Genomic DNA, 23,126 nt, shown 5'->3' on the forward strand with positions numbered 1-23,126 from the left:
TGACCAATTCCCCTATGCCTGAGGCTTCTGCCCTGGGTAGGATGCTCATCTGAGCTCACTTCCAGGACTCAACCTGTGGCTGCAACCAGGAGGACTTGTTCTTGCCTCCAAGACACCTCATTTCAGCTCCAGAAGGCAGTTTGTCAGCTGCTTCCAGCCTCCAAGTCCCATTGTTCCAGAGACCTGTGGCTCCAGGCTTCCATACAGGCTTGCAGGCTCAGAGACTGTTTTAGACCTCAGGGCTTGCTACTCCCAAGTAACTGCTCTCAGTTGTCTCCCCAAAGTCTAAGCAAAGTTGCATTACCTGCAACCTCTTTATATTGGCATCCTGTAAGGCTCGAAGTGAGTCTTAACTACCAGGAAACCCTCCAAGTGAGGCACAAGTTTGATGCAAACGCACGAGGTTTATTTTTCTGGCACATCGAGGTTTACCCTCAATCAGCACCTTGTAGGAAGGGACTAGAGGGAGACCACGAATAGCTATAACAAGCAGTTTTCATACCTTTTTAGGGGTATAGATTACATCAGCAAGGTTACAGTTTAAACTTATTGGCTAAACATTTGAATCTATTGGCTAGCAAGCATGTGACGTGCATTCAAACTCTATCTGGGACCAGAGGGTTGGGTGACTATCAGCCAGTACATTCTGTGGTTTTTCAAGAATGTTCCTGCTCCTCCTGAGAACTCTGGGTGGAGAATGGAACATGGCTTAGCCTTGCCCTAAGGCGGTGGGTGTAAGGCTGTTAAAAGCCCCTAGGGTCCTTCATTATCACGTGTTGATATTACGACTCATAACAGGAGCAAAGGTACAGTTATGAAGTAGCAATGAAGTAATTTTATGTTGGGGGTAGGGGGGGTCACCACAACACGAGGAACTGTATTAAAGGGTGACAGCTTTAGGCAGGTTGGGAACCACTGTTGTAAAGTTTCTAGGGAATTGTAGTAAGACACTGGGACGATGAAACAGGAAAGAGGGACAAGCACACTAAGGTATGAGCTACTTTATCAAAGTGTCCCAGGGGATGATAATTTAATTCCTCATGCTTCCAAGTTAGGCACAAGGCATATGTGGTTTGAATGAGATGCCTTCCATAAACCTTGGTGTTTAAAATGCCTGGTCCCCGGCTGGTAGCTGTTTGGGACGATTAGGAGGTGTAACCTGCTGAAGGACGTATTTTACGGGGAAAGGCTTTGAGGTTTAAAAAGATACGTGTCATTATGAGTTACTTCTCTCTGCCTCCCGTTCAGAGTGAAGGTGTGTGTTCTCGGCTGCTGCTCCAGCTGCCTGCTACCCTGCCTTCGCTCTGCCGTCATAAACTATAAGGCCCTGGAACCGCAATCCAGATCAAGTTCTCTCTTTTACATGTTGCCTTGGTCATATTGCAGCGATAGAAAAGAAATGAATACAGAAGTGGATGCCCAGAAGTGAGCAATTGCTATGAGAGCTTGACCATTTTATATATATATTGAAAAGCTCTCAGGGAGAACTTTCCCTCGGGATGGAGACCCTCCAACTCCAAAGACCAGACCGAGACACCACAGGATGCAATCAGCAAGAGGATTTGGTTTATTGTCGGGATACACAGGCACAGGCACCTGCGGGCGCTTCAGTCACTCGGGGGACTGGCGCGCCCCACGGAACCAAGGATGGGCTTTTATAGGATTTTGGGGAGCAGAAGCAAGCATACAGAAGCAGATGCATGGTTACAGGGATATAATTGGTGGATTCTAATATGGCAAGGGTTTAGCCCGGGGGCAAGTTTCCTAGCTACCTTCCTGAAACATAACGGCTGACTCGGCCCCCCAAGGGTTCAGCCCGGGGGCAAGTTTCTTAGCTACCTTCTTGGAACATAACGGCTGACTCGGCCCCCCACCAGGGTGTGGGACCTCTCCCGGGGCTTTTCTCATTGTCAGGTGCTCAACGGCAGTCCTCCTGTTGCCAGGCCTTCAACCAAACACATCTTGTTTGGCAGCCGCTGTGTACTCAGTGTTCTAACCTTTCTCTGAACCAGTCATCTTAAATATAGCCTTGCAAAATGGCGTTACTGCTGCTAAGCTGGGGTCTTTCATTCCCCCATTTTTTTGCTAACTTTGAGTGAAATCTTTCACTCGACTTGGTCAAGAAATTTTTGTCTGGTGGGGGCTTATTCCCCCACTGACTCTAGGCCACAAAAGGGCTAGGAGGAGCCACGTAGGAGTTTTAACTTTAAGGGGTTTGGAGTGTGCTGAACTCTCTATGTCTGGGGTGTAGTGTTGTGATTAGTCAATTCCTCAGACCGGACTGTCTTGACGTGTGGTGTGTGGATCTAAGCCGAGACTCCGTCTACCTTTAGGGCGGTCGGGGTAGTCAGGAGGACGGTGTAGGGTCCTTTTCACCGTGGCTCGAGATTCTTGGTCTGGTGTCTGTGCACCCACACGGTGTCTCCAATCTGGAACGGGTGTGGCACCACCGGATGCTCAAGCTTGTCCTGGTAAGCAGTGGCCAAAGGTCTCCAGACGTCTCTCTGCACAATCTGTAGGGCCTGTAAATGGGCCCTCAGAGAAGGGCTGTCAGCAAAATCAGCAATGTTTGAATCAAAGAAATGGACAAATGGGGGTGGTGCTCCATATATTATTTCAAAAGGAGTTAGACCATGGGGGCCCGGGGTATTCCGGGCCCGATATAGAACTAGGGGAAGGAGGGCCACCCAATCCTTTGAGCCAGTTGCAAGCGTAAGTTTGGATAAAGTCTCCTTAATTGTTCTATTCATGTGTTCTACCTGACCTGAACTCTGGGGTCTATAGGCACAATGTAATTTCCAATCAATCCCCAGCAATTTGGCCACCAACTGACTTACTTGGGAGACGAAAGCGGGCCCGTTGTCTGACCCCAACGCTTGAGGCATGTCATACCTGGGAAAGATTTCCTCGAGGAGCTTCTTGGTGACCATTTTTGTAGTCTCGTGCTTCGTGGGGAAGGCTTTGACCCATCCTGAGAAGGTGTCTATAAACACTAGGAGATACTTGTATCCATATATACCTGGTTTAATTTCAGTAAAATCAATTTCCCAATGGATGTCGGGACGGTGTCCCCTAGGACGAACTCCTTGTCCAATCATGGTCCTTCCCAGGTTAACCTGAGCACACGCTTTGTAACTCTCAGTCACCTTTTGTATCGCTTTGTCCCAATTAAAAAAAAACACAGATTTATCTCTTCTCGATCTAGTAAGGTTTTTATCTTCTTATGTAAAAAGGAGATCAATTCAAAAGTCCTTTGTAGACCCACTGTTTTAGTTGAGGGTGGTAGATGGCCCCCATTTTTTTAGGAGCTCTATGTCCTCATGGGCATAAACCCAACTGGTTTGTCCCACTGGTGGGGGCGTGGGTTGGTCTGGGCTATTTAAGGGCAAGATTTGTTTGCTCATGGCCGCTTTTCGCGCCGTGGCATCGGCCAGCCGGTTTCTTCGTGCCTCTGGGTTGTGCCCTTTTTGGTGTCCTGGACAATGTATAATACTCAGTCTTTTGGGCAAGAATAGGGCTTCTAAGAGGGCCAGAATTTTAGCCTTATTTTTAATATCTTTATCTTTAGATGTGAGCAGCCCCCGCCTCCGGTAGATCTCCCCGTGGATGTGTACCGTGGCAAAGGCATAACGGCTGTCTGTATATATATTTAGCCTCTTACCTTTTGTCATCTTGAACGCCTGAGTCAAGGCGATGAGTTCAGCCCGTTGTGCGGAGGTACCAGCAGGCAGGGCTTTCGCCCAAATCACTTTGTCCTCCGTAGTGACCGCAGCTCTAGCCTTTCGCTCTCCCTCTGCCAAGAAGCTGTTGTCATCCGTGTACCATGTGTGGTCAGCATTCTGAAGAGGCTGGTCCGATAGGTCCGGCCTGGTTCTATGTACTTCTGTGAGGATTTGTAGGCAGTCATGCTGTTCTGCCTCCTCTGGTAGGGGAAGCAAGGTGGCAGGATTGAGGGCGACTACGGGTCCAAACTGAACCTGTTCTGCATCCAGTAACAAGGCTTGGTAGTGGGTCATGTGGGAATTAGAGAGCCAGCGGTCTGGGGGCTGCTTTACCAAGGCCTCCACTGCGTGGGGTGTTAGGATGGTGAGTGGCTGTCCCAAAGTCAATTTTCCAGTGTCCTTGATCAGGACAGCAATAGCAGCCACCATCCTTAAGCACGGTGGCCAGCCGGAGGCCACAGGGTCCAATTTCTTAGACAGGTAGGCCACAGGGCATTTCTAGGGTCCCAACCTTTGTGTTAGGACCCCTTTAGCATACCCCTGTTTCTCATCGATGAACAGTTACTGAGCAAATTGTAAGGGTTTGGAACAGTCGGATGAATATCTTTTACCCTCTTGTTGACCTCTCTCAAGTCTTGTACTGGCCTATAATCTCTAGTGCCGGGTTTCTTAACAGGCAGAAGAGGCGTATTCCAAGGCGACCGGCAGGGGACTAGGATGCCTTGATCCAGAAGCCTCGTAATGTGAGGCCTTATACCTTGATAAGCTTCATGTGACAGGGGGTATTGTTTTATGGAGACTGGAGTTGTAATTAAGGGGGGCTGTTGGAGCGCCAACCCCATCCCACCAGTCTCTGCCCAAGCCAGTGTCCTGTCCCGGTTCATAGGGTTAGAACTTGAAGGGGAGTTCCGTGGGGGCCAGTTATTCGGGCCCCTCCTTCCTCAAAATGAATTTGTGCTTTTAGTTTGGTGAGCAGGTCACGGCCCAGCAGAGGGTACAGGCAGTCTGGAACATGTAAGAAGGAATGGGTCACCTTACCGGTAGCCAGCTGAACCCGGCGGTCCGTAGTCCATCGGTATTGTTTCTCACCAGTAGCTCTTTGTACCCAGGCCGTCCGGTCGCTGAGTTGTCCTGAAGCTTGGGTGAGGACTGAATGCTGGGGTCCTGTGTCTACCAGGAAAGTAACCGGCTGCCCCCCAACTTTAAGCGTTACCCTGGGCTCAGGGGGGGGGGGCTCCTGGCCCTGACCTCCCTAATCTTTATCTAGAGCCAAGAGGGAGGTTCGTGGTCGAGGCTTTCGGGGTCCGCCAGGCTTCTTGGGGCACTCTCTGGCCCAGTGCCCTTTCTCTTTGTAATAGGCACATTGATCTTTATCCAGCTTTAGCCCCTTTCGAGCTCCCCCCTATCTCCCTTCCTTTCTTGGCCCTGAACTACGGCGGCCAAGATTCGACTCAATTCTCTCTCTTATTAAAAATCTTTTTAGCTTCTTTAAGTAAATCCTGTAATGTATAGCCCTGCAAATTTTCTAACCTCTGTAACTTAGTCCTGATATCTGGAGCAGCCTGCCAGATGAAGGACATAGAGACACTCGTCATTTGTCCTGGGTCATCTGGGTCATAGGGAGTGTACATACGGTAGGCCTCCTTAAGTCTCTCTAGAAAGGCGGAGGGAGTTTCCCCTGCTTCCTGTAATACCTGTTTTACCTGAGCCAAATTAGTAGGGCGTCGTATAGCCCCTCGGAGACCCGCTAGAAGCAACTGGCGATAAAGGCGTAGGTGTCCCTTACCTTCAGCTGTATTAAAATCCCAGTTTGGTCTCTTAAGTGGGAATGCAGCATCAATTTTTTCAGGCAGCTGGGTGGGACGCCCATCATCTCCCAGAACATGCTTTCTGGCCTCTAGGAACACTCTTTGTTTTTTTTTTTCTGAGGTTAAGAGGGCCTGTAAGAGCTGTTGGCAGTCATCCCAAGTAGGCTGGTGGGTAAGTATTAGGTCGGTGAGTGCCACCGGATCTTTGGAGAAAGAAGGGTTGTGTTGTTTCCAATTGTAAATGTCAGCTGCTGAAAACGGCCAGTATTGGGTCTGGCCACCGGTTCCCTGTCTAAGTGGGAAAGCCTGGGAGGTTGAATCTGGCATCACCTCGCGCTTATTGCGCAATCTCCCTGTGACAGGGGAGAAACCCTTATCAGACTGTGGCCCGGCAACTGATCTGGCCGGCGGCTCTGCCTCCTCCGTTTTAGCTGGGCCTGTCAGAGAGAAGATCTATGAGAGGGGAGTTTGGGTCTGTTGGGAGGACAGGTTTCTTCACAAAGGTAGAGAGAGGAAGACGTGGCCGGCAGACCGGGCGGGGCCGAGGGGGCAGGCTGGGGGTTGAGGGGAGGCCAATTCGGGTCCACGAAGGGTTCCGCCCGGGGGGGAGTTTTAAGGCGAGACTCTCTCAAGTGATAATATAAGGAACCTGGTCAGGATGTCCGTGGACGACCCGATCTTTAACCTGTAAAATAATGATCTTATTAAATGTGTCATTCACTGGCCATCCCACTCCGAAAGTGGGCCACTCGGATGTGTAGAGAGTCTGTCATTTTCCTTTTTTAACCTCGACGGACTGGTTGTGTGCCCGGTCGTGGACGTCTTTCTAATGATCAAGAGTGAGACTTAGGGGCATTGTTAGGGACTGTCCCATGTTAGTTCTAAGGAAGATTAGAACACAGAAAACAAACAACACCAACAGTCAAACAAACAACAGACAGGCGTGCTGCACGGCTTTGGTACCAAACTGAAAGCAAAAAGTCAGATGGAGGTGGCAAAAGTCCGGGGCCCTCTGAAAGCCAAAAATACAGACAGAGGTGCCGTTAGTCCGGATCTTTCTCCTCTCCCAGATTGGGCCCCGAAAAGTCGGGCCCCTAACACCCTTGGAACGTCTTCCAGGGCTGCGGGGCGAGAAGTCCGAGCTCGTCAGCTCCTTCTTCGTCCCGCCCAAATTCCAAACAACCTGGCTGAGCGCTCACAGAACAGACCTGGCTGAGCGCTCACAGAATAGACCTGGCTGAGCGCTCACAGAACAGACCTGGCTGAGCGCTCACAGAACAGACAGAATAAGGCAGAACGAGACAAAATTAGACAGACAGACAGACGCCGGCCGGCTTACCTCCCAGTGGGTGGTCGGTGGTCCCTGGGTGGAGGATCTCCTTTCCCGGCCAATGCACCAAATGAAAAGCTCTCAGGGAGAACTTTCCCTCGGGATGGAGACCCTCCAACTCCAAAGACCAGACCGAGACACCACAGGATGCAATCAGCAAGAGGATTTGGTTTATTGTCGGGATACACAGGCACAGGCACCTGCGGGCGCTTCAGTCACTCGGGGGACTGGCGCGCCCCACGGAACCAAGGATGGGCTTTTATAGGATTTTGGGGAGCAGAAGCAAGCATACAGAAGCAGATGCATGGTTACAGGGATATAATTGGTGGATTCTAATATGGCAAGGGTTTAGCCCGGGGGCAAGTTTCCTAGCTACCTTCCTGAAACATAACGGCTGACTCGGCCCCCCAAGGGTTCAGCCCGGGGGCAAGTTTCTTAGCTACCTTCTTGGAACATAACGGCTGACTCGGCCCCCCACCAGGGTGTGGGACCTCTCCCGGGGCTTTTCTCATTGTCAGGTGCTCAACGGCAGTCCTCCTGTTGCCAGGCCTTCAACCAAACACATCTTGTTTGGCAGCCGCTGTGTACTCAGTGTTCTAACCTTTCTCTGAACCAGTCATCTTAAATATAGCCTTGCAAAATGGCGTTACTGCTGCTAAGCTGGGGTCTTTCAATATAATGAATGTGGGGGACTTTGGGCTAGCAAAGCACTTGAACACTGTAAATAAAGCCCAGTGCTCGCAGTAGGAGCTGAGGCCAGGCAAAGTACGGCAGGGCAGTCCCTGCAGGAAGCCCCTGAAAGGCCATAGAATAAAGCTGTGAAAGCAAAGACCAGAGTGTTAGAGGTGCCAGAGCCATGTGATACCTAGGAAAGCTGGAGTCAGGGAATGGGAGCAATTCAAGAGAAATGTTGTAAGGGTCCATGATTCGCCAAAGAATGATATGCCGGACTCAAATAGTATGCAAAGGCAAAGAGCATTTATTTTGCAGAAGTCCAGCATGCTGGGGTCTACCATTTACCAAGATGGAGACTCTCAAGTGAGCTTGCTGCAGGTCTAATTTAAAGCACATTAGAGGAATTCCAGCTAGGGGTAGGTGACCTTTATCTTTTTTTTTTTTTTTTTTTTTTGGTTCTTTTTTTTTCGGAGCTGGGGACCGAACCCAGGGCCTTGCGCTTCCTAGGCAAGCGCTCTACCACTGAGCTAAATCCCCAACCCCGGTGACCTTTATCTTAATCGGTTGGCTCTACTTCTAGGGACATTCCAGAACCATTGCCGGGGGGTATAGGGGGCCGGAAACTGTTGCTGGGAAAGCCTGGAAACTGTTGCTGACCCATTGCCCTTACCTCAGGCCAGGTGGTAGGCAGTTTCTGATTGGCTGCCTGAGGCCTGGGGTTTTTCCAGGAACTGACTTGCCTGGGCTTGCCCAGTTCCTGGAAACAGAGATCTAGGCCTAGTCTCCTGAACTGTCAATTTGAAGCCTGTCATGGAGTCAGACTGTATCTTGCAGGCAGCAAAGTTTGAAGGGAAAAACTATCTAAGCCCTATAACACGAGGCGTGGAGCTCCAGAATCTGGAGTTTTATCTGCTGGGTGTTGTAACCGTTTTAGTTCAGTGTTTCCTCACTATGCTCAATTCCTTCCTTTTACAATAGTGAGGCATTTCTGTGACACTGTATGTTGGAAGTATGTAATTTGCCTTTTAATTTTACTGGAGTTTAGTACTATGGAATCACTTTTAGTCTCAAAAGAGACTTAGGTATTGGACCATATAGAGACTATGAGAAACTATGGGGACTTTTGAAGCTGGACTGAATACATTTTGCCTTATTAAGTGGCCACAAGCCTATGGAGGCCAGGAAGTGGAATGTGATGATTTGGATGAGAACAGACCCTGTGGTAGTTTGACTATGCTTGGCCCAGGGAGTGGCACTATTAGCCTTGTTGGAGTAGGTATGGCCTTGAAGGAATGTGTCATTGTGGGCGTGGGCTTTAAGACCCTTATCCTCACTCCCTGGAAGTCAGTCTTCTCCTATTTGCCTTTGGAACAAGATATAGAACTCTTAGCTCTTCCCACATCATGCCTGCCTGGACACTGCCATGCTTCCTGCCATGATGATATGGACTGAACCTCTGAACCTGTAAGCCAGCCCCAATTCAATGTTGTCCTTTATAAGAGTTGCCTTGATCATGGTGTTTGCTCACAGCAGTAAAACTCTAAGACAGACCTCTTAAGCTCATATGTTGGAATACATGGTCCCAATCCTTACTATCCTCTATCCTTACGGGATTAGGACACATGGCTTTGTTAGGGAAGTTGTGTCACTGGGGTCAGCTCTGAGGTTTCAAAAGACTCATAATATTCCCAGGGGTTGGTCCCACTGTTACGCCTTCACTCCACCGTTACGGACTCTAACCCTTTGAAACTATAAGTCCCATTAAATGCTTTATTTTATAAGCCTCCTTGTTCATAGTGTCTTATCACAGCAGTAGAAAAGTAATTAATACAACCTGAGTCAGTTCCCACAAATGTCCCACAAGCAGAGAAGTCTGGGGAGGAAAAGTGGAAGTGGCGTGGTTGGGATTCAGGTGTTGCTTTTTATTCGCCACAGCTGGAGACAGAGGAGGGCCAGGAAGTATGTGATTCATCTCTACTATTCTGGATCAGTTTTCCTTGAAGAGTAAAAAAATCTCCTTAAGTTTGTTTTTCATGCTCATCCTGGTGATCAATCTAAAATGGATTAGGATGAAAGCTGACATCTGTGGATCAACTTTATGGGGTTGTACGTTATATGTACATGAAGATTTATTTATTTATTTATTTATTTATTTACTCACTTACTTACTTATTTACTGTGTGCGTTCATGACTGTGGGCCTGCATGTGTGTGCTAGTCAGTGCCTGTGCCTGTACCTGTGCCTAAGCCTGAGCCTGAGCCTGAGCCTGAGCCTGAGCCTGAGCCTGAGCCTGAGCCTGAGCCTGAGCCTGAGCCTGAGCCTGAGCCTGAGCCTGGGTTTGGAGGCCAGAAGAGGGCATAGGGTGTTCTTTACCAGTCTCTATGTATTCCTTTGAGGCAGTGTCTTTCCCCAAACTTGGGGTTTGTGTTTTCTCAGCTAGGCTGGAAGCCTGCAAGCCCTAGCAGTTCTTCCGTCCCTGCCCTGGCTCCCCCAGAGCAGGGGATCCATTTGATGTGGAACCACTCATGGCTTTCCCATGGATGCTGGGAATCCAGGCTCCAGTTGTTGCAGGTAGTTTTTGCTACCCTGCCTCATGCTCTTAGGCAGGCTGCACTACCACCCCAGATCCTGGAATACAAAACGCACGCATGCAATCACGCACCAGTTAATTTTAAAATGCCTTGGCTACTTCAAAGCCTAGGCACTCCTAAACCTTCCCTCTGTTTCCCCACTGGCAGTCCTCCTGATTCCTACCCACATAACTCTCAGTGTCCCGCCCCATGCACAGCCATTGGCTGCTGACATCTTTATTGATAGGTCAAAAGCCCATTGGAGACAAGGACCTTCAGTGACTGGACATACAGATTCAAAGCATTAGCACCAATCTCTAACATCCAGCCTTCAACATTGCACAGCAAGTGCTATGAACCTACTTCAGCCATCACTCCAGCCCTCCACAGATATTTTTGTAGCATGCACCAGGCCTGTGATCCTTCTGTGAGGAGGTTTAGGGTGTTCATTGGATTCTCAAATGGCTCTGTGTAATTACTGAGATCATGTATGTGGGTGACGGTAGAAACACAGTCGAAGACTGTGTATGGTATGGCCAGGTGTGACTGGCACCTCTCCAGGAATATGAGACTGAGGATGGAGTCAGGGTAGAAATTCTTCCTCCTTGAACTATTGTTTGGAGAGAAGTTAACATCCCCAAGGTATCACATAGCTGATATCTTTATCCACGTCCATGCATCTACGTTGCTCCTGACCCTGAGGGTGCTCCTGGCTGCTCCTAAACCATCAGGCTCTGTCATAGCACAATTGTTCTCCAGACCCAAAATTATTGTTTTGTCTCTAGGCCTCTATATCAGTGCTTGGCTACAGTAGGTGACACTCCACTCCAATTAAAGTACCCCCGACTTTTATAAATGTATGTCAACACTGTCCTTCCTCCCTTATTCAAATAACAAACATCAAATGTTCATTACACCTAAGCCAAGAACACAGTAGTGGACTACAGATAGAGTCCCTAACCACTGGAGTTCATGGTCCAGCAAAGACTCTGGCCATATAACCAGGCGATGGTGACATATATGTAAGTGTTGTAACAGAGAGTCACAGGGTCTGTCAGAGAACCAACAGATGACTCACAGATCAGACTTAGGAGGTCAAAGAAGTCTTCTGGGAGGAATGGGATCTATTCTGAACCTTAGAGAGTAACTATGAGATTTCCATATGACCAGGGAGACAAAGCATGGTCAGAGGATGCTGCTGTCAGTTTATACATTCTTCCATTGGTGAAGGTGCTTGTCCCAGGAGAAGAGCTCAGGCCCATCTTAGCAGTGTCTTTCAATGTGATTGACAGAGAGCATATGTCTCTGCCTTTGAACCCCCACCGCCAAATGGAACCTCTTAATTCTCCCTTTTTAGGGCTATCACTCTTCTGCCCAGTGAAAGGGCAGTGAGGACTGTTGATGTAAAGCTTCCAAAATACATGGAGATTCAACTCTATCCCAAAATTTCCAGGCCCTTTTCCAAGAAGGCAATTGTGTCACTCACTCCCTTGACTAGGCTTCTTAGAAGAACCATTAATTGTTAACCAAGAATGTTCCATAAGACCTTACCCCTCCATGAGTGCTTCTTTTTCCCCTTTCTCCTTCTCCTCTTCCATTTCCTTTCATCTCCCTCCTCCCCCCCTTCTTCAGTGAAGTCTCTCTATGTAGCACAGGATGGCCTGAAACTTGGGAATCCTCTGCCTTAGCCTTCTAAGTACCTGCCTCCCCATGCCCAATATTGCAGCGCTCAGCAAAGTGTTTCTTCCTATTTCATTTTGTCTCTGTGAGAGAATTCCTCATAAAATTGCTCTTCTAGATATATTTCTAGTGTGTCAGAATCCTAGTGATATGTCCCTTCTTCTGCACAGACCGCTGAAAGTTGTTTACCTGGTTGGACACCCTTAATCTTGGTTCTTGGAAGATAAGGGATGTAAAGCAGCACCACTTGTGCCAATCCCATGCCCTTACACAGATCTCTGCTTGCCATGAACAGCTTCCTGGAGGGCCCATCTCTCCCCTATGCCCAGAGTCTGCCCACACCCATATGAGCCTGGACCTGTCTGAATCCTCTGAGTAAGAATGGGTGTGGCCTATAGGCTGATGCCCAGTTATACTTGTAACCTAGTAGTGGAGGAACAGAAACCTAAGAGGCCAGAGAGAAGGAACTAACAATAAAATTAAAAAAAAAATACGGTATTTGTCTTGTGTGTGTGTGTGGGGGCCCTGGATTTAATCCCTAGTACCACAAAATTTAAATGCTACCATACTAAGGAAAAACAATATTTTGTCCATACTAAGAAACACTTTCAATTTGAATGATCCTGTAGTGTTCAAAGATCTTTCACAAACTGTCCATTGACCCTTAAAGACTACCATGAGGAGTCAGTACTACTAGTGGCTACTGGATCCAGACTCTTGGGTCTACAAATGCTAGAAACAAGACTGGGCCCAGATGAATACAGGCAAGACTTTTATTGGAACATCTGCTTGAGTATGAAGCCAAATGCAGTTCTGACGCAGAGTGTGTCAGAGCAGCAGCCCCTAACAGAAGAAAAGGAGGCAGGAACTCACCAACGGAAGAGTATTCACCAAAGGTTCACATGCAGGCCCTTCATGCAAATAAGAGGTCATGCTCGCAGAGAATTCAGTGCTGATCAGTCAGTCAATTCTCTGTCCTCCATGAAAGGGGAGCGTCACATCTGCAGATCACCTTACCTTGGGTCCTCTTACCATAGTCCCACTATGTTCCCAGTTTGTTGTCATTTGATACCAGGAAAGATCAAAACTGGAAATGCAAAGTGTAAGCACCTCACGGTTTCCAAAGAGCAAGCTTCTGTTTCTAAGGTAACCACATAGAACCTTGTTGAGGTGGTGTGGGGTTGTCTTGTTTTGTGACCGGTAGCTTCTCAGCCAGAAGACAGCTAGCAGCCATATTGTCTTCTTGACACTCTCTACCTTGTTTGATAATCCTGTCATTTTTCTAGATAAAGGACTCCTTCCAGCTTCATATTTTAAAAGGTTCACCTGTCTTTCTTTGAAGTCATCCCCACTCAGTTACAACCGTTTCTAAGGTTAGATTGGAAGAACCAAAGTTAACCTGTAGGCCCCACCTGCCCAAGGTCCAGGTAACTTCCTCAAATGCTGGGAGGTGTAGTTCTTGGAAAATTACAAAGCCACATGGGAAAATACAATGGTTGTATGGTTTTGTCCTTAAAAGCAGCTCTAATACGTGTCTTGGGACCACTTGCTGGAATTTCAGAGAGTGGTCCTGACCAAAGTCCATCCTGGTTAGTATTTAAATAAAGCTTACTTCAAATTTGGCTCACAATTGTGAAACTGATTTTTCTCCTGGGAATCTCAGAATTAACAAGACCCTACTTTCTGCTGTAAGAAATAGACAGGACTCCAATACTCATGTCGGTTGAGGTTTGGTCTTTTGCTATCTGTTGTAATGCTATGACCTGATTGTCCCAGAGACCAGAGAGTCTCATGTACATCTTGACCCCAAGTCATTTCTGATTGGTAAATAAAGATGCCAACAGCCAATAGTTGGGAAAAAGAGATATAGGTGGGGTTTAGGTTTCCCAGGCTTGAGGGTCCAAGAGGGACCACGAGAAGAAGAAAGTGCAGGAGGAAGAGGGAGAAGCCACCATGGGTTAGGAGTCAAGAAAATGTGGCCCCAAGGGCTGACCAGTTGGAGTTAAGAGCAGCCCAGATGAAACAGTAAGTAATAACTAAGGGTTATTGATAGGAAAGTAGATTCTAATAGCATAGAGAGTAGAATATGCCAAGCTATTGTGCTATTTAAGGATTACTGTAAATATAAAGGCTGTGTGTGTCTTTCATCTGGTAACTTAAATGGTCTAAAGCAGGGTAGAAACCTGGGTTGGGATTAGTTTCGACAACAGTGTCTCATGACGTCATGGCATCTTTCCAGGTCTGAGATGCCAATTATTCAATTCGGGGTCATTCTATGATGTTTCTGTAGAAATAAATAATAGTTACCCATTACTAGTATACAGTGTAACAAAGTTTAACAAAACAACCGTAGCATGGTTTAGCTGTAAAAAAATACTTTCCTCAAAGGAAAGAAAGATGTACACACATACATGAAAGCGACTAATAGGGCGGGGCAGCATGTAAGTAAATGTTAAAATGGTTCAGCTGAGAAGTAGGAACTGAAATAACATGGACTAGAACTGGCAGCAGAGCCTTGGGCAACACTTGGCATGGGCAACTTAGAGGATGATGGGGACACTCAGGCCACAGGTGTTCTACATAGAGCAGATGTGGTCCACGCTGAGTCCATGACCCAGAGAACGGAGTCAGTGATACCCTCTGGCCTCTCTGGCCCCATCTGCAGCACCATGGTACCAGCTGTTCTAGGCTGGGGACCTTTTGAGAAAGAGTCTAGTTATGACTCTTCATTGCCTCGAAAAGGTGTTTATTCAATAGCAGAAGCCTCCAATTCTAATTCACGCAGGGCTGCTAAGGGATTAGCTCCTGGCTTTAGTATTTAATCTAGTCCCTTGTCTCCATTTTTATGGGTTGATTGAGAGCAAAGTGAACCCTCCAGCCTGCTGTCACTTCTAGGAACTAAAAGCTCTGCTGGTTACAACCGGAATATCACATGCATTAAGATAAGGCCTCAACTGTTTTGTTTCTAAATGAACAAATAAGCTAAAAGGTTTCAGGTTGCTATTTATACGCACTTTTCAGCAAATAACACCTTGTGGGTACGAGGCTGTCCATGCTCAATAAATGAGAAGCCAGTCTTCCAAGAGGGTAGTACTGGGTCTAGTTGAGCCCTCTTGTACTTGATCTTTCAGGCTAGGTCCAAGGTTCCAGTTTCAGCCTGTTGGGAACCCTAGAACCAATGGTGGTGCCTTGGTCAGGGGAGAACTCTTGTTTCCTTGCTTAGATCAGCTTTGTCCTTGTTTTGTTTCTTTGTTGTTGTTGTTGCTTCTGCTGTTGCTTTTTGAGACAAGGTTTCTCTATGTAGCTCTGACTTTGTCCTGGAACTCACTCTATACACCAGACTGGCCTCGAACTCACAGAGATCCACCCGCTCTGTCTCCCAAGTGCTGGGATGAAAGGTGTGCTTCTACAATGTCACTATGTCAGTTTCATACATTTGCCTCCTGTGGTTCTAGAATTTAAACCCAGCAAGCACCGGTACACCCATTCATTGATCAGTTCAAGCATGTGATGCAATTTCATCAGTGTCAGGTCCCAAGGAAACTCAGGACAAATGTCTAAACAAGGTGCTTATTAGCATACCAGCCTGCGTGCTGACCTCTAGGCTCATTTAGTACCTGTGGCTTCTCTCAGCTTTCCCCCTCCCCAGCCCAATACCTAAACCTCGTCAGCTCATGGGCTTTGCTTCCCTTCCCCTAGCTTCTGATTCCCATATAACCCTGCCGTGTTGACCATGTCTTCTCTTGGTCTCTGCTCTCTCTCTCCCCTCTCCTCCTCCTCTCTGATCCCTCCCACCCCAGCCTCATCTCTCCTATCACGGCCTAGTTCTGTCTAGGCCATGTTTAATGTACTTCTTTCTTCCCTTGCTCTGGACTCTTCCAGATGCCTCTGGCTGAACTCTCCCTCCCAGCTACAATAAAGACCTTCCCCTCAACTGTACCTTGGAGTGGTCATGTCCTCATTTCATTCAAACAGTGAGCAGGCAAAGATGAATGATTGATAGCTGGTTCTCAGATAGCTAGGCGAAGCTAGATTTGTCAAATGCCATCCCAACTGTTTGTGTCACAAACAGAGATTACAATAATCAAACCTCAAGCTGTAGAAATATCTTCTTTCATATTGCAACATAAATTTCTCTATGCACATTACTATGCCAACCCCCAACACTACAGAGTATATTTACTTAAGATTTATTTATTAACCAATCATCTATTTTATGCAAGTGTTTTAAAATAAATTAAGGGCCATACATTATTTGTTTAAGGGGAGAAAATTTTAAAAAATAAAGCATAAAAAAATTAAAATTTTAGTATAATTTTTTTTATCACATGTTGAGTTTTATCACACGGCTGGAGAGGTGGCTCAGTGGTTAAGAGCACTGACTGCTCTTCCAGAGGTCCTGAGTTCAGTTCCCAGCAACCACATGGTGGCTCACAACCATCTGTAATGAGATCTAATGCCGTCTTCTGGTGTGTCTGAAGGCAGCTACAGCATACTTATATATAATAAATAAATCTTTAAAAAAAAAAAGAAGGCACTCAAGTTTAAAGTCATGCTTTATATACTTCATATGTTGTGTGTCATCCTTTGGCTCCACCAAGCTGTGCTTCTGATGTGATTTCAGAGTGGAAGACAGGGTGGTGAGTAGAACCTATTCAGGTCAGAACACAAAAGAGGGCATCTGACTTCCAGAGGCAGCAGAGGCAGGGGGTGACATGCTGTCCCATGGCCAGTATCCACTCACAGGAACAACTTTGCAATCCCCAAACTTGGTGCTTAGCAGTTATGCAAATAACCTCATATCCTTTTTTTATTCTATATCTTTAAAATTGTTTTCTCTTTAAAAAAAAATACAGCTGTTGTTAGACTCACCTGGACCTCTATTTCCCAATTTCTACCTCAGCCTCCCAAGTGCTGCCATTATAGGTGTGACTCTCCCATACCTATAACATTTTTATATATGTACTCCCCAAACACAATGAACAAGGCCAGTTTTCTGAAATGTCCAAGTCATTATATACTAGGAACATTTTATTCTGTGTAAGTCAATACCCCACTGTTAATAGGGGGATTTAGTCTGCCTCATGGAAACGAAGAGTGAAAGCAGGAAGTGTTGAGCCAGCTGAGAGGGAGGTGCCTACAGAAGATACAGTAATTATCAAGTGCGCGACTGGCAGTTGAGTCACAATTTCCCTTTATAAAGTTAGTCTCAGTCTAAAGAGTTCATGGAACGAGAAAAGGGTTCTTATGAAAAGCAGGAGGGTATGTCCATGTAAAAAACCAAGAATGGGGCTGGAGAGATGGCTCAGTGGTTAAGAGCACTGACTGCTCTTCCAGAGGTCCTGAGTTCAAATCCCAGCAACCACATGGTGGCTCACAACCATCTGTAATGAGAACTGATGCCCTCTTCTGGTGTGTCTGAAAACAGCTACAGTGTACTCATATATAATAAATAAATAAATCTTAAAAAAAAAAAAACAAAAAACCAAGAATGACTGCATGGTATCAAGAATGTTTAAGAGGACTTGGGTGGTGGCTGAACGGCAGAGCGCCTTTCCAGCAGGAAGAAGGTCCTGAGTTCCATCCCTGGTACCATAAAAATAAAGAGTCTTTTGGCTAAATTTAATGAAAATGCTCCTTCGACAAGTCTGAATGAGCCTTTCAGGGACTATCAAGTACCACTACTTTTCTTCAATAGTTTTTCCTAATAGGAAGATACAATACTAATATATCGGAGCTAATGGGGGACTTCTCATCTTCTCTGTCAGATGATGTGAACTGCTCAACTACTCATTACATGAGTAATCACAGATGAAGATTTATAGCATACTGCTAGTCTTTAATATACCTTATCTTTCAACCTGCAGGTTTTAATGTCATGATTCTAAGATGTATAGATATATAAAGAAAAGGATATAGGGAGAGAGAGAGAGAGAGAGAGAGAGAGAGAGAGAGAGAGAGAGATTGATTTTGTCACCCGGATGAAATGAGTTCTGCTAAATGTGCTGGTTTGTACTGATTCTTTCTCTTCCAGATTCCCCCATAGCTGAGATGTGCTCTTTGGTGCTAATTAGGCAAGGGAAGATCCTTAAAAGAAACCTGCTGTCAGACCTGTCACTTCACTCCTCAGGAGAGATGAACTCAGGACATCCCCCAAACAATGCCATTTCTATGTTTCAACCTTATAAGGAATATAGAAATGACAGACATGAGGTCAGCCCAGGTGCAGGATTCAGTATCTTAAATAAAGAAGGCTTCTGTAACTACAGCATATTGAATTGTCCCATTATAATAATAGTAATAATAATCATATGGAGGTTATTATATTCTAGCATGATGCTCCCCAGTTACATTCACTCCCTGTGCCATTTATCTTAGTTAGGGTTTTACTGCTGCGAACAGACACCATGACCAAGGCAACTCTCATAAGGACAACATTTAATTGGGGCTGGCTTACAGCTTCAGAGCTTCCGTCCACTATCATCAAGGTGGGAGCATGGAAGCATCCAGGCAGGCATGGTACAAGAGTTGCTAAGAATTCTACATCTTCATCTGAAGGCTGCTGGGAGAAGACAGACCCTCAGGCAGCTAGGAGAGGGTCTCAAAGCCCATTCTTCAACAAGGCCACACCTCCTAAAAGCACCACCCTCTATGGGCCAAGCACATTCAAACCATCACCTGGTTCATCCATCTTTTTATTACGCTTAGTAATGGAAGGAACTGCAGTTGTGAAGGGTGATGTGAAGATGCTGAGACTATGGCTCTAACTGTAGACAAGCAATGAATCCTTGGTCTTTAAGAAAGTGTGCTTTTGTAGCTTAGGAAATTGGAAATGAGTCTTTTATAAAAACTGCTCTTGCTTTATGTGTATTGTTGTGGGTTAAATTGCATTATGTGTACTATATTACATGAATGCATATGCACTGTATACATGCCTGGTGCCAGTGGAGACCAGAAAAGAATGCCAGATCCCCCAGAACTGAAGTCAGACTGTGGCAAGATGTCATATGGGTGCCGGGAATCATGGGTGGCCTTCTATGAGAGCAGGCAGTGCTCTTAGCCAGTGAACCATCTCTCCAGCCCCTGGAATTGAGACTTCTAAAAACTCAAGATACAGAACCTGTTCTCCAAGGCTGGAAATTGGCTATCCATGTAAGGAAGCTCAATGAGTAAGAAGCCTAATACTCCTATATTCAGTTCGAACTTTCTAGATACTGTTCTTGCTCTTCGGACATGTAGTCCGCTCTTCCACATAACCTTCTATATAGGTTTGGGTCGTGGAGCTTTGTCCTCTGGACATGAAGCTTCATCCTTCAAATACAGAATCTGACTTTCGAATAACAGGAACTATCTCTTTAAATGTAAATCCTGCTTCCCTTGCCATAAACTCTGGCATCTGGGTGTGTAACATGGGTTGTTTTTGTGGATCCTTCATCTCTACCATGAAGTCAGGACTTCTTCATAAACCATGAGTTGTTACCTGCAAGACTGAGCCATGACCTCCTGTGTCAAACCAGAGACACAAGTCACCTCATCTGGCTAACCAGGTATTGCCCTATCCTAAAGATTCACCTTCAAAGTACAGAAGCTAGTACTTTGAACAGGACCTAAGGCCTTGATTTTATGAAGACTGATCTGTAGAACTGGAATTAGCTTAATTAATTAAATTAGGAATTTAGCCTAAAATGGAAAAAAAAGGGAGGGGGCTTTCTGTATAAAGTAGATCTCAAGTAAGTATTTGTCCATTTATAGCATGGGAACCCAACACACTTAAATCACTAATTACATCATCTGGCGACATAAATAGGAGTGTGGTACCCCATTCATGTAATCTCAGTGTCCACAAGAAACAGGACTTCTGGGTACAGATTCCAGATAGCATAAAATCTCTCTGCAGGCTTGAAAATTGACTTTCTTCGAAGCTGGAACCAGAACCTTAGGATGTGTCCGTCACTAGCTCATGAATAGGAAGGTTTATTCCAAGGTTAAAAAGTTAGTGAGGCTGGGCCAGAACCCAGGCCTGGGGATCCAGCCAGTGATCGTAGATAACACCAGCCCCCTGTTCTGGTCATCTTGCCTACCTGAGTGATGTTACTAGGGAAGAGATGCCTGTCTGTGCTGGGCTGACTCAGCCCCTCTGCACCACGGACAAGACGCTCAACCATATGACCTTCACACCTCCTGAGGTGTGAAGAAGGACTGAGGCAAGATGGTTACAGAGACCAGTTCCAGTCCTGATGTTGTCCTCTGCCTTTTCTTTACGTTTCTCTCTGTTCAGGGCTTCTTCCCCTTGTCCTCAAGCTGGGAGAGGCTGAGTTATAGGCAGAGTCCTCTGAGGACGGAGCAGCCACTGATTAGCTTTTATCTAACCCTGACCCTTCTTCCCTCCCTTCCTTCACTGTTTCACCTGCTCCCCAAGAAGAGAGTTTTTGTTTTGGTTGGAGTTTCCCATTCAACTGAGAAAATCAAACCCCATTTTAAAATAGCCCAATTTTGCTAGTTCCCTTGGGGGAAGCAGTCCACCCTTCACAGGCACGATGGCTACATAACACATGGTCACACGGGCTTAGCTAATGATGCTGGGTCCAAGCAGAAGGAATCAAACTCGTCTAAGAGAGATGTAAGTCTCCAGGATGGTATTTTCTGTTCTTTTACCCCAGGGTAACCACCGCTAACATCTTATTTTACATACCTAAAAGATAGCCTCGTCTTTTTTTTTTTATTGAATTCTCCATTTCAGTCATTGTGTATCTCCTGCAGAGGGGGCCACTGGCCTCTTTTACACCCAGCTCCTCTTTTCCACTTTCCTGGTGGAGTGTGACTTACTTGCTTAAGACCTTGCAGTACGGGGCTGGGGATTTAGCTCAGCGGTAGAGCGCTTGCCTAGGAAGCGCAAGGCCCTGGGTTCGGTCCCCAGCTCCGAAAAAAAGAACCAAAAAAAAAAAAAGACCTTGCAGTACTCAGGCTACAGAACATTTCCTGCACATCAATCACACTTCTTCCTGAGCCTCCCACACCCCGAGTTTCTACATTGCTTTCTCTCTGAATTCCTCCCCAAGCTCCCTTCATCTCACTAGGATCTCCTTCGTAAGTCATCTTGGAAGAACCTTTCATGTTTCCTGGGGCTGGAGAGATGTGTCGGTAGTAAAGAGTACAGGAAACTCTTCAGAGGATCGGAGTTTACGTCCCGGGACCCACACAGAGCAGGCCGCCCACAACTGCCTGTAACTCCAACCCCAGGAGATCCAATGCTCTTCCCTTGCATGAGCCATGATCTCTTTTGTTCTTGACACCCATTTCATATCCTCCACTCCCAACCCTTTCGAGTACCAGACACGGTGTTCTGAGACACATCCTCTGGCCTAGCAGCTTTCTTGGGGTACTGTCTTTAAGGGGCAGTGTCTCCGGTAAGCAGGTGTCCGATTTGATAGCGTCATTCTACACTGGCTTTGCACTCCTGACTATGAAATTGTAAGTCAAAGTTTTTACTCCTCTTCCCTCCCCCCCCCCCCCACAAGTAGTTCAGGGCAAAGTGAGAGTCCTGGGTGTGCTCATTGGAGGGCGGGGTTTAGATTCTGCTCAAATGTATTCTGCACTGTTTTCAGTAACTCGAGTTCTCCTGCCCTAACATTAGGAGTGGAGTTCGCACCTGCTAGCTAAGGACAGGCCAGCACAGACTGTCCTGGTAGCGATTCTCACAACCCAGGTTCTGTCACTCACTCCTTTAATCTGGGCAATAGAATCACTGCAGATGGCTGCGCACCTGGGACTCCCAAGTCCCTGGGCCCCAGAGCCTGGCTTTGGACTTCCCTGCTTGGCTGCTGGCCTGGCCCTTGCGGCTCATCTAGCAGAGAACTGCAAAGCCTGTTCCTCATTAGAAGGGCATCCAGCCCCTATCCAGCCCCCACAGAAGTGCAGGTGGTAAAACTCTTGTAGGTAACCTGAACTCTGGTGAGGGCGCACAAAAGAGATACAAACCCAGCCACTATATCCATCCCTTGCGACTCTTACTCAAGTCCCCCCCAACACACACACTCGTAGCTCCGGCTGTGCATAGTACCTCCCCCCCGCCCCAACCAAGGCAGTCTTTCTGCCCTGAACCTGGACCTGCTTGCTGACTCCTTTCCCCGCTGCAGCAGAGTGAATGTTTATATTTTCAGTATTTGAAAGGGAGCTCCTAGAAGGAGAAGGTAGAATAAAGAATATCCAGAAACGGAAGCCAGGAGGGCAGAGGGAGGTGAGTACTAAACGTAGGCAGTAGCAGCTCCAGGTCTCCACAGCAGGGCAGGATGAGTGTAGCTAAAACCAAGTTACTACACACTTCAAGGCAGCTAGAAAAGAGGATGCTGAATGCTACTAACACAAAGAAATGAGAAGTGTTGGAGATGAAGGGAAGGCTAATTATCCTGACAAGACGATGACATATACGCATGTATCAAAATATCACGCTGCCATCCATAGATATAAGCATGAGTGTTAATTAAAAAGATTGGGAGCATAAACAGAAATGCACTCTCTTACTGGCTTCCTTTGCATTTAGAACACCACTCCCACCCCAGCTAGTTCCCTGGCCCCGAAGCCCTCCCCTACTGACCTTCCCTCAGGTTACCTGCTCTCCCTTTGGTCCTCCAGGAACATCTCTTTATCTCTGGTTCTTAGAACCGCCTCTATTCCTTGGTGTGTTTTTCTCCCTCCATTCAGTGCAGCTGACTAGATATCTTTCAACTGTCATTATATGTCACCCTTAAGAAACCCTCAATGACTTCTCTGACAAAAATAGCTTTTGAAGTGCCTGCCCTTCAATCCCCAACCCTTTACCTCCCCCACTCCCTAGCACTTCCCCACCTGATGTTCTCTTGGATCAATGGCTGCTTGATCCTTTTGTTCAGCACTTTTAAATTTATTTTTATTTATTGACATATAGCCACACTGTATAGTTCAGGCTGGCATCAGACTTGCAATCCTTCTGTCTCTGCTGTCTCCTTGGTACTGAAATTACAAGTATAAGCTACCATATCAGACACCACTGTTTTCAATGGCAAATTGCTTTAGTTTTTATGGTTATGTTGTTTCTGCCTAATAAGCTCTGAGAGGTGTGTGGCAGGGAGAAATCTCATATGTCTTCTAGCCAAGACAGCCTTTGTTACAGTACGTGGCATATAGTAGTTTAACGAGCTCATGCTGAATGTCAAATGAATGTTAAGAAATAAATTCCGTTCTCTTTCTCAACATAATGGTAGCGGAAACTCAGAGCAGTGGCCTCAGACTTCGCTGTGCATTAGAATCACCTGGGAGAGGCTTAAAGTCTCACCAACTGAAACAGAACTTTGAGGTATGACTA

The 23,126-nt window shown here is 46.6% G+C and overlaps 1 protein-coding gene and 1 long non-coding RNA gene across 2 annotated transcripts; both read right to left on the reverse strand.

The window, feature by feature from the left end:
• Positions 1-1,545: 1,545 nt before the first annotated feature.
• Positions 1,546-5,997, reverse strand: LOC134481491 (uncharacterized). The gene is made up of 2 exons (XM_063272679.1): positions 5,509-5,997; positions 1,546-4,727 (listed from the first exon to the last, which is right to left on the reverse strand). The coding sequence occupies exon 2, from the start codon at positions 4,149-4,151 to the stop codon at positions 3,270-3,272; it is 882 nt and encodes a 293-aa protein (XP_063128749.1). The 5' UTR covers positions 4,152-4,727; positions 5,509-5,997; the 3' UTR covers positions 1,546-3,269.
• LOC134481492 (uncharacterized) lies at positions 1,546-7,527 on the reverse strand. Its single transcript, XR_010056999.1, has 2 exons — positions 6,870-7,527; positions 1,546-2,547 (listed from the first exon to the last, which is right to left on the reverse strand). It is a non-coding gene; the product is annotated as an uncharacterized LOC134481492 (long non-coding RNA).
• Positions 7,528-23,126: the final 15,599 nt, after the last annotated feature.

This window comes from Rattus norvegicus, chromosome 13 (genome assembly GCF_036323735.1).
Source record: "Rattus norvegicus strain BN/NHsdMcwi chromosome 13, GRCr8, whole genome shotgun sequence".
Classification (NCBI taxonomy): domain Eukaryota; kingdom Metazoa; phylum Chordata; class Mammalia; order Rodentia; family Muridae; genus Rattus; species Rattus norvegicus.

Coding starts and splice junctions, on each gene's coding strand:
- LOC134481491 (XM_063272679.1), bottom strand. CDS start 4,151: ATGGTGGCTGCTATTGCTGTCCTGATCAAGGACACTGGAAAATTGACT.